Source organism: Rhinolophus sinicus, chromosome 17 (genome assembly GCF_057876585.1).
Source record: "Rhinolophus sinicus isolate RSI-liver-muscle chromosome 17, RSI-T2T, whole genome shotgun sequence".
Classification (NCBI taxonomy): Eukaryota; Metazoa; Chordata; class Mammalia; order Chiroptera; family Rhinolophidae; genus Rhinolophus; species Rhinolophus sinicus.
Window position 1 is genome coordinate 205,876,088 of NC_142517.1, and position 11,222 is coordinate 205,887,309.

Consider the following 11,222-nt stretch of genomic DNA (forward strand, 5'->3'; position numbering starts at 1 on the left):
GCTATGGAGGCAACAAACAAATATGTTAAGCACAGTGTATATTCAGGACATAGTAATGGATTTTCCATGAGAGATATGAGTGAGAACTCGAGAAGGAGGTAATGTGAGAACTGACATTCTCATAGATCAGATAGCAGTGGCCATCCATGACATTCACAGGTCCCTAAGGTAGGTCACGCATAGCTGGCCACGGGCATTTCATCGTCCACTGGGAATGTGAGGTCCAGGCCTTTACATTGTCTGATGTTCTGGATGGTTTGAACTACAGTCCTTGGGACATTTCACCCACTGGGTTTGCTGAAGGGAATTACTGATTGACCTGTTCACTGTCTACTTTAAAGAGCAGTGTGTCTACTACTCCTCGGGTGTCAAGAGTCAGTCTAGATGACCTAAAAGGGCCAGCAACTTCCTTGCCCACAGCTGCAACACTTGTCGGGAACAAGCTGCAGGTCCCTCTATATTGTGTCTCCTTCATTAAGAACAGAAGCTCCCCAAAGTGACAGATCTCAGGACCCAGTACTACCTCTGTGGGTCCTCTGTGCCTCTCAGAACCCCTCTTGCTAATGGAGCCCCCCTTCTTCTGGAAACATTAGTTTCCTCTCAGCACCAGATGTCAGTTTCCAGGAGTCTCCGGACAATGGCCATGTATGCTATCTGGTGATAGCTGCTGTGTTGTGAAATAATCTGATAAACTCATCCAGAACAATTTTATAGCACCTATTTTATGCTATTATTTGCTTATGAGATAGCAAAGAATCTCTTTACCTAAGTGAACAGTGCTCATCTGTTCATTGATTCAACGTATAATTGTCATATGCATACTGAATACCTATTGGCCATTACAGAAGATTGAAACAATACCCTTGACATCAAGAATTCTTTCCGTTTTATTTTCTGACATGATAGAATACCTGATGGGGAGGTGAGGGGTATTCTAGGCCATACAAAGAGGTGGGCAGTGACATGCTACCTCTCAGGTCATTGCCCAGTGGATGACACTTGCTTATGACCCGTTTGCCCTGGGCTGGAGCTAAAAGCTGAGGCTGCCTGAAGGGAAGGACCCAGTCATTCCACTGAACATGCAAAAGCAATGTACGTCTAGTGGGTGGTAGTCGGTTACCTCCGAAAACTCAGTGAGCTGACACTTGGGATTTGGATGGAGGGGAGGGGAAGGTGACCTTCGGGAAGAATTGCAGTACCAGGGACCTTTGATTTATTTTATCTTTGAGGCTGTGTCCTAGTCGAGCTGCAGAATGTTGTGGAGTTCTTCTCTGGGACACTTGCATGGATCCAGGATCCTGTGTGCTGTGGTCCTTTGGGGTAGATGGAGACACAGAAGGTCATGTCACACTACCCATGGCCAAGAGTCAGTGGGGAGGACAGGGCAACTGTTTCGGAAAGGGTACCCTCACCCCTGTTAAGAATCTATCCTGGGAGAGATATTACAGGCCAATTCGACATTGACTTGTAATGCCCCTGCCTTAATAACCACACTTGCTCAGGCGAAACCCCTACTCAGCCTGCCCCCTGGAATCCCCTGAAGACCTTTGTAAAATAGCGTTGCCTGGGTCCCACTCTCAGTGAAATTCTAATTTAATCAGCCCGACCTATCACTTGGACATAGAATTGTGTAATAGTCCATAGATGATACTGTTACACAAATTACTCTTTATGACTTAAAAAAATACAATGCCTGTGCTTCAACCCAGACCAATTGATTCAGAATCTCCCCCAGGCTCCCATGGGGAAGGAAACAAAGAGCTCCATCCTCACCAGTGCCCTCGGGGTCATCTGTGCCCATGGTCTTATCAACCCAAAGACACTGTCACAGCCCCAGGGCCCCTCTAGGCACAGAATCCACAGTCCAGGATGCCCTCCCAGGCCCTTCAGCTCATGGGGAGACAACAGCCATGAAAACAGGATACAGTCCTTTCCTAGAAGTTTATTTTGTCTTATTAAATTCTCAATATACCATCTTTCCACAAGTCATTTTAGTCACTATGGTGTAGGCAAATGATTTAACATTTTATTTCAGGATCTTATTGTTTGTTTTGTTTTGTTTTTCTGTGTCTATGAGTTTTTGTTTGTTTATTTGTTTCTCTTATTCCTTTCTTTTTTTATTTTTTATTTGTTTATTAGTTTCAGGTATACCAAACAATATAATAGTTAGACATATACACCCCACAAAGTGATAACCCCCCTACCCCAATCTGCTACCCATCTGACATCTTATATAGCTGTTACAATTCCATTGACTCTATTTCAGGACCTTGTTTTATCTGCAAGGTAACAAAATGATTCAGATTCATAAAAAATCATTGTCTTGTTTGGTTGCTAGTCTTTCTGTGTTATAATCTCTGGATTTATAGAGCCAATTTTCTGCTGTGGCACACAGATCCCTCCTCCTGAATGTCACTGCAGACCACGATTTCTTCTTCTGAAATCTCCACTCCATGCTGTCCCTTCATAGCTCAGGGAGAAGCACATGTGTCCCTGCAGGTTCACAAATGTCTATGAGTCCTAGATGCCCATCGTGCTGGTCTGTGGGGTCTCACCGGTGATACATTGTTTTACCTTCCAGCAGAAAAACTCAGTTGTATGTGAGATCTGCCAGAAAAGAGGAAAGCTGTTCTGCTGTGGTACTTGTGCGAAATTCTTTCATGAGAACTGTCACCTCCCACCTGTGGAAACTGAGAGGTTTGTGAGATGCAGTCCCCTCCTCCCTTATTAGGAATCCTTCTTTCTGCCAAGCACACTCCCCCTGCAGAGTTCCTGCTTGTGTCCTGATGGGGAAGAGCAGGGCCATCGGCATGGGCTCCGGCAGTGTGATCCGGGGAGCTGTTTACAGACACTGGCAGCAGGAGGGTACCATTCTCTCTCCTCTGGGACGCTGAGGCCTGTGGCAGGGTCCTTTGCCTACATGCTGCCACTGTCCTTTCCTAGAACTTTTCCAGCAAGGACTCCTGTTCACAGGGGTGGCAATGCCACTGGTTTGTGTTCTGTGCTTATTCAGAAAAGACAGAAACATGGCTTGGTTCCCTCATTTTGCCTTGTTCTCAACAGGGTAATGGAGGCCTGAGGCCCCCAGGAGTTAAGGCCCAGTTCCCCACAATCGGGCCTGGTGGGCGGGGCTTCTTGTGCTCCCAGCAGCTCAGATGGGGAAAGGAGAGGTCACCACTCACTCTGAGGTCACGCTCCACCCACTGAACCGCCAGCTCCTACCCTCAATGAGGGAAGGGGAGTCATCAGCTTAGATCCCATGTGGGGGTCCTGGAGATGATGGAAGTGTCTCCTTTGTCCCTCGGCTGTGCTCATCAACAGTGGCAGCAGTAGGAATGGCGGCTGTTTCCAGGGGCCTTGCCCTTGCTCACTGATACCCCACCTCTCACAGTCCGTGGAGCTGCACCTTCTGCAGGATGAAGAAGTGTTCAAGAAGTCAGGACTGTCACATGGGATCTGAGGTCCTGGCGAGGAAGATGGGAACTGAGGAGCAGTTGGTGAGTCCGATTCAAACCCCAAGCCTTGTCTTTTCCGCTCACACATGAGAAGTCAGTCACAGGGGGAGGCGGAGGGCCCAAGGGGAGCCTGCTTTTCTGAGCCATGTTTCAACCACACTGGAACTAGAACTTGTTTGCAGAAAAAAGTGACTCAGCTGTTATATTACTGGTTCCTAGAGCCATACCTGTTTGGGGAAACTTCCAGAAGTCTGTTATGGTCATGCCTCTGCCTGGGCCTGCATGTGGGCTATTCTCTCCAAGCTGCTTTTCATTCACAGCCTCCTTGTTTTTCAGAGATGTGACTTCCTCCTCTTGAAAGTCTATTGCCGTTTAGGGGGCCCCATGTTTAAGAAGATTCCAAGTGATATTTATGTGAGTAACAATAACACTCCATGATTACAGGCCGCCATGATGTTATCTGACCTTGACATGGGCACTTGTGGGATTTGTGATCTGAAGCCCGTGGGAGTGAAGGCATGAGCTGCTGTTGTCTTTACTTGTTGTATTTATGCTGGATTTTACGGGGAATCCATACAAGGCAGACACTGATGTATGTGAGAAATTTTCTCAATGATATTTGTTTTCACCAGAAAAAGGAGATTCCTCAATGCATAAAGGAACTTAAGATGTTTAACAAAATCAAGAAGAAACTAAATGAGCGGAGTTACCATGAAGTGGGATTGTTCATGATGGACATATATCGCATCTTTGAGAACCACAGGGCATGTACCAAGGTAAGTGGCTCTCCTGCTCCCATCTCATTTTTGTTTTGTTTTGTTTTGTTTTGTTTTTTATTTCATTGAGTCTCTTAGCCCTCATTTCCTGGTGCTGGGAAATTCTATAGTTGATCTCATTTTATCACAAGCCTGTATAAGCAAAGGTTCTGGAAGTGAGTGGCTTTTGAAATTCAGAATGGAGAGCAACAGTGAATCACAAAGTGTCCCTGCCACCAGAACCCCAGGACGCTGAGAGCTCATTCCTGTCCTCAAAGACTAGGGGTTCCCACTGGGAACAGTAGCATCCTCCCTGCTCCAAACAAAGAGAGAAGAGAATTGGGTCCTAAAATCATACTGTGCTTCTCATCCCTCCCCAATTATACTCACTCAAACTTCTCAGAAATCCCAAACTCCAGATTCCTTTGCGTGTGAGTGAACCATTTAGTTAACAGGGGTCACCAGAGGGGAATAGAAGTGACAGTGTGAAAGGAAGATCACTGATTGCACTTACACATCTGTACTATTTGATTGTTACAAAGACTTTAAATTACTTTTCTAACTATCACTAAAGTAAACAATCCAAACCAGTGAGTAAGAGTCCACAAGCACGGTAATGATTTTTCCATTTCTGTGTAGTTAATAATAAATAATCATGCACTTAGGACACAGAGGTTACTCTTAGCCACACGAGTATTTAATCTTAACCCGGTTGATGTAATTTAGGTGCTCAAAGCAAGATTTTGATCATTGTCCATTGCAAGGTGTCTAAAGATACTAATAGTGACTGTCACTATTTTTGTCTTTTTTTTATTTTTTCAGTGCAATTACTTTGGCCTAATGGGAATTAGACTGGAGAAAGAATTTGAGAAGAATTTCATGGAAGTGTTTTCTATTCAGGATACAAATGGGAAAAGTTCACAGGTGTAATGGATGCTGTTGGTACCATGGAAAGTCCCTTTTGGGACGGACTCTCCTCTCTCAGCCGCTATGAGAGAGAAAGCGCCAAATCCTAACCACTATGCCACCAGGGAGTCACTGCAGCCACTATGAGGTTTGGCTGCCAATGCCACCCCTCCCCGGAGTATTGCACTGCACCAAAATGAGCCTCCTTCACCTGGAGAGTACTTCTTGACCTGAAGTATAGCCCCAGGCCCCAGGGTGGAACCAATGAGTGATGTGATTCATACTCCTGGGCTCTCTCTCCACTGGGATCAGACTGGAGCTAGTCTCCACCTTGACCATATCCTTGCTTAGCTTTCCCACCATGCAATCCTGCTTCCTTCACCCCTCACTTGCTGAGATAATCATAATAAATCACTTACTTAAGAGACTTCATCTCAGGCTCTGCTTCTTGGGAACCCGAATGAAGGTAACTGTCCTAGCAAGCCAGCCCAAAGAATGGTGTTCTGGAGTTGGATCAATGTCCAGCCAAATGGTGACAGGTGGAATATTAATATCCCAAGGGTGCTATAACAGTGCCATCGCCCAAACTCCTACCTGAAGGAAACTGGATGAGACAGAGGGAAAGAGGTACACTAGCTGGTAAAATACATGGGCATTTACAAAAGGTGAAAATAACTGTGAGAACTATGGATTTGGGTGGCTATTCTTAGTGTCACTGATATGTTGGAAGTAGTAAATGACAGGATTAAATCTATTAGTCACCACCTAAAACAAAGGGACTCTCATAGCTGCAGCTAGAAGGCAGACAATAAGGTAGGCCTGTCACAGGCCCTAATTTTAAGAAAGGTAGAACTTCAGAGAAAACTGAATTCTAAGCTCAGGGGCCTCTTATTCCAAAGTCAAGGCCCTGATAAAGGAGGAATGAAGCCTTGAAACTCAGAATGGGGCTTTCTGGGTAGATGCACATGAGAACTCTGAACTCCAGATCCCCCTGACCTCTTGGGCCTGCAAGAAGTATCCCCCGCACCTTCTTAGAAAGCCGAGCCCTTTCCCTCCCCTCCATCTTTCTTGAATGAAGACTATGGAGAGTCTTCTCAGCATGACCCAATGGGCAAGTCCTGGGTGGGGCTGCTGGGTGAAGAGAGGGTTTCTCGTCCACGGGAGCTGCAGGACTGGCCACCATGTACCAGCTGGTGCCAGGAGATTGTGTCTGGGAGTAGATCCTGGACTATGAATGGCGGAATATGAAACAGGATAGGGAGAATTCTCAATCCAAGAGCACTCTTCTGTGCCACAGAGTTTAATTAGCCTGGCAAGGGCCAAGGTGATGATTCTCATATGCTCCTGGGTGGCTCTTAGATGTTTGCTGTAAGCCATGGTACACACTAGCTGAAGTGGAAGTAGAGACCTGCCAGGGCAGACTATGGACAAAGGGGATCCAAAGGCCTCAGGAAGATGGCATGGCTCTACTCTCTATAGTTGGAAAACCCATCCTCAGATGACTGTGTCCTCAGGAAGCCTCACAGACACTAAGCAAGGTGAGAAGAAACACACTGCTGAGGGGGCACCGGCATCCTTGAGGTTCTCCGTAGGGGCTGTGCTTTGTGGTTTGGAATAATGTAGGAATATTTTATAGAACTGGATCCTAGTAGCAAACGAGATGAGAGGATTCCAGAATAACAAAAGCGGGTTCAGCCTTAACTGTCAGAGCAAGATGAAGTCATTTCTGCAATGGACAGCAAGGTTAGAATGACAGCCAGGGGCCTGGCCCATAGAGGTGTATGCAGAGAGCTGAAAGGACATGGTTTTCTTATAGGAAGACAGACGGGCAGCCAACAAGGGCATTGCTGCATAGTATCGTCAGGAAAGATTAAAAATACGTGATCAGAGGTCTGATTTCAGCTTCCCCAATGCTCAGTTTCCAGACCTGAGCCAATTCTTAGACCCTGAACCTGCTGGTGGAAATGAGAGCAGGTGTCAAGAGAAAGTCTCTAACTCCACCCAACTGCAGGATACAGCTGAGGCCCCTCCAAACCAGAGAGTCTGGCCAACAATCAGGCCCAAAAGCAGAGAAGAGCAGGCTGCCTAACTGATTGTGAAGCCAAACCTGTGGCCCTGCCATCTTTAGGGAATAGAATTCAGCCCTATCTAATTACAGAGCACAATCCTGAGCTCCCATCCAATAGTGAAGTAGTGCCTGTGGCACATACTAAACATGGAGTCTAGCCATAGGTACCACCAGGCTGGGTAACATAGCCTGAAACTCCACCCACCGGGAGCTATTGCAGAGCCCACCCTGTAACATAGACAAAACATGGACTCCAACTAATATCACCACCCTTCCAGAGAACAAAGCCTGAAACCTCACCTGACCAGAGGTGATTGCAGAGCCCAGCAAGTGTCCCCAAATGACAGCAGAGCACAGTCAGCAGCCCTGCACAATCAGGTAGACCAACTAACAGGTGTACCCAACTATTGAGTTCAGCCAGCGTCCACCTCCCAAACTCAGGTCATGGTCAGTGGCCTTGCCTAACAGACCGATAACATGCCCCAACTACATGGATACTACCAACTATCCCATCTACTACCCCATGCTGTCTGACTGATAAAAGTCTTTCCCTGCTGAAGTGAACCTGTAATTTATGGAAGAGGAGACTACTTACTCAAGTGCACTAATACCAACAAAAGGAATCAAGAATCACAAAGAATCAGGTAAACATAATACCACCTAAGGAAACTATTAAATGCTAATAACTGCTCCTAAAGAAATAGAGATCTATTAACTGTCTGAAAAGAAAAATTCGAGATAATTCTCTTAGAGAAGTTAAATGAACTACAAGAACATACAGACAACTAAATTAAATGAGAAAAACTAAGAATGAAAAAAATCAGAATTCATCAAAGGAAAAAAAAAAAACTATCAGAAAGACAAACAGCTATCCTAGACTTGAAGAATACAATGACTGAAGTGAAAAGTTCAATGGAGAGCTTCAACAGAAGACTCAATCAAGCAGAAGAAAAAATTGGTGAAGTAGAAGACAGGTTATTTGAAATTGTCCAGTCAGAGATGCAAAAGAAGAATGAAAAAGAGTGAAGAATGCCTACAGGACTTAGGAGACAACATCATGACAGGCATATCTGCATTATGGGACTCCTAGAAGGAGAAAAGAAAAAGAAAGGGATAGAAAGTCTATTTAAAGCAATAATGATAGAAAACTACTAAATTTGGGGATGGAAATGAACATCTGTATTCTTAGATCCCAAAGGACCCAATAGGTTGAAAATGAAAAGGGCTACAGCAACAATTCAATTGTCAATTAAATTTTGACAATTAAATATAAATTAAATTGTCAAAAGTCAAAGACAAACAGAATTTTGACAGAAAAAAGAAAAAAAGTAACTTGTCACATACAAGGGAGTTCCCAAAACACTATCAGTGAATTACTTATCAGACACTTTACAGGTCAAGAGAGAGGGATGATATATTCAAACTATTGAAAGAACTGTCGACAAACATTTGTGCTCCAGAAAGCTATCCCATAGACTTAAAGGAGAAATAGACTTTTCTAAACAAATGAAGCTGAACTGCCTTATAAGAAATGCTACAACATGGATGGACCTAGAGAACATTATGTTAAGTGAAATAAGTCAGAAAGAGAAAGACAGATACCATATGATCTCACTTATATGCGGAATCTAAAGAAAAGAATAAGTGAATGAACTAATCAGAAACAGTTTTGGAAACATGGAGGAAAAACAGAGGGTTGCTAGAGGGGCGGGGGGGTGGGGATAAGGGGAAGGTGAGAGGTTTTGGGAACGTACAGAGGGATAGTGGATGGGGGAGGGGGGTTCACACAGTGTGAGGGATATAAATGATAAATGTCTAAGTTTTGCTTTGTCTTGTGCACCTGAAACTAATTAAAAAAAAAAAAAAAGACATAGAGTGGCTGAATGGATAAGAAAGCAAGACCCTTGTATATGTTGTATACAAGAGACTCACCTCAGATTAAAAGACACATACAGGCTGAAAGTGAAGGGTTGGAGTAAGATATTTCATGCAAATGGAAATGAGAAAAAAGCTGGAGTTGCAATACTTATATCTGACAAAATAGACTTTAAAGTGAAGAACATATTAAAAGACAAAGATGGGCACTATATAATAATAAAGGGATCGATCCAACAAGAGGACATAACCCTAGTAAACATCTATGCACCCAACATAGGAGAACCTAAATATATAAAACAGATATTGACTGACATAAAGACAGAAATCAACAGTAACACTATCATAGTGGGGGACTTCAACACACCTCTGGAAACAAGGGACAGGTCTTCCAGACAGAAAACCAATATGAAAACAACGGCCTTAAATGACACATTGGACCAGTTGGATTTAATCGATATTTTCAGAGAATTTCACCCAAAGCTGCAGAATACTCGTTCTTCTCAAGTGCACATGGAACATTTTCCAAGATAGACCACATGTTAGGCCACAAAACAAGTCTTGATAATTTTAAGAAAATTGAAATCACACCAATTGTCTTCTCTGACAACAGTGCTATGAAATTAGAAAGTACTACAAGAAAAAACTGGAAGACACACACACACACACACACACACAAAAAAAAAAAAAAGAAAGAAATGCTACAGGTTGTTGTTCAAGATAAAATAAAATGATGCAAATTAATATTGTAAAAACATAACCTGAACCTTCAGTTATATATATCTGGGTGCACTTTCTTCTTAGTTAAATGCACAGGGAATTTAGAGGAGGAAGGAGGCAGAGGGAAGGCTATGGCCCAAATTCCTTGGAAACAGATGGCTGTGTAAATAAGTCCTTGAAAGAAAAACAAGATTCCACGACAATAACTCAATCTCCTCCTGTAGCAAAGAAAAAAATATTCTTAGCCTTTTGGGGGTTTTTGGCAACAACTTATATGTCTAATCATTATAGATAGTTAAGTATTAACTCTAACTGAAATTTTATAGTAACCCATGTCTTTTCCCTAGGCATACTATTTGCCCTGTTATTTTGTTTATGAAACAAGCCCACTCTAAGCAGGTGTGTGTTTGTGCTCCCGTGAGCACAGAAGAACGAAGTGTGCATAGTTCTGTTTGCGTGTCTCCTAACAAAGGTGTGCCTCTGATGCCCTGCACACAGCATCGCTCCCCCTTAGCTGGGCAGGGGGTTCAGGGTTCCTGGAACCACCGGGGTCTCCAGAAGCAGGGCTGGGCCTGGAAGTGGCCAGGGCTGGTCTGCTGACGAGTGAGGACAGAGAATTCTGCTTCTGATCTACAGGAGTGAGCTCCTAACAAACTGGCCTCCTGCAGAAAACATCTAGAAACTCTGGACAATATTCAGAGAACAGCTGCCTGAGACTTCTGGGAAGTGACCAAAGGCAGGGCGACTGTCGAGGAAAATCGAAACTCATAGGAAGCTAGAGTGCAACGCTTCCTGTTTACTATCGTCTGGCTGTGAGAGCAGCCGCAGGCTTACATGGGGTTGCCCAATCTTTGGTAGAAACTCTGCTTTCTTCCTGATCAGCAGAGACAGGTAAGAAGCCAGAGCAGCCAGGTATTCTGGAAAGCATGAAGGCAAATCCCAGGAAGGAGAAAGTCATAACCAGGAAGCCCAAACTCTGGGTATAAACCCTCCCCAAGTCTTCTCTCCTGACTTCTAAACTGACAAGGAAAAAGGTGAGCCAGATGGGGATCAAAATACCTGCTTTATTTCCTGATAAGCTAGATCGGGGATAAGGCTTACATGTACGGTCAGAAAGGATCCCTAAATCTGAACCCCAGAACAGGGCTTCACCACAAGGTCTCAGGCTGTTCCACCCACCGCACACCTCCCCACACCCCACAGGCCGCTGTCCCTGTGCACTTGAGCTTGGAGGAGCACAGAGCCCTGGCCTCTGCAGGCAGGACGAGCCCAGGACGCCCACAAGGAGCAGACTCACCTTTTGCATAACTGCCAATCCTAGAGCCTCCCCAGAAATAATGGAGGGCAGGAGTCCCGCTGATGGATGCACCACCTCCTAGAAAAGGACACTGTGAGGACCTGAGTTTCCCACTGAGGTCCCAGGTGCCGCTCCCTCTTCATTTC

At 44.6% G+C, this 11,222-nt stretch overlaps 1 protein-coding gene and 1 long non-coding RNA gene across 5 annotated transcripts in view; one reads left to right on the forward strand and one right to left on the reverse strand.

Moving 5' to 3' along the window:
* The window catches only part of LOC109451464 (nuclear body protein SP140-like protein), a 35,954-nt gene extending 30,411 nt beyond the window's left edge, over window positions 1-5,543 (forward strand). Inside the window, exons 12-16 of one of the 4 annotated variants that reach the window (XM_088794337.1) lie at window positions 2,585-2,697; window positions 3,392-3,497; window positions 3,792-3,869; window positions 4,088-4,231; window positions 5,033-5,543. In XM_088794337.1, coding sequence (XP_088650463.1) covers window positions 2,585-2,697; window positions 3,392-3,497; window positions 3,792-3,869; window positions 4,088-4,231; window positions 5,033-5,140 — 549 coding nt within the window. In that variant the 3' untranslated portion in view covers window positions 5,141-5,543. Of the gene's footprint in view, window positions 1-2,581; window positions 2,698-3,321; window positions 3,498-3,791; window positions 3,870-4,087; window positions 4,232-5,032 lie in introns of those variants that run through there. The other 3 variants (XM_074331398.2, XM_088794339.1, XM_088794338.1) reach the window with 3 other exon arrangements.
* Window positions 4,260-11,212, reverse strand: LOC148754917 (uncharacterized). Its single transcript, XR_016019771.1, has 2 exons — window positions 11,077-11,212; window positions 4,260-4,363 (listed from the first exon to the last, which is right to left on the reverse strand). It is a non-coding gene; the product is annotated as an uncharacterized LOC148754917 (long non-coding RNA).
* Between the last annotated feature and the right edge of the window lie 10 nt (window positions 11,213-11,222).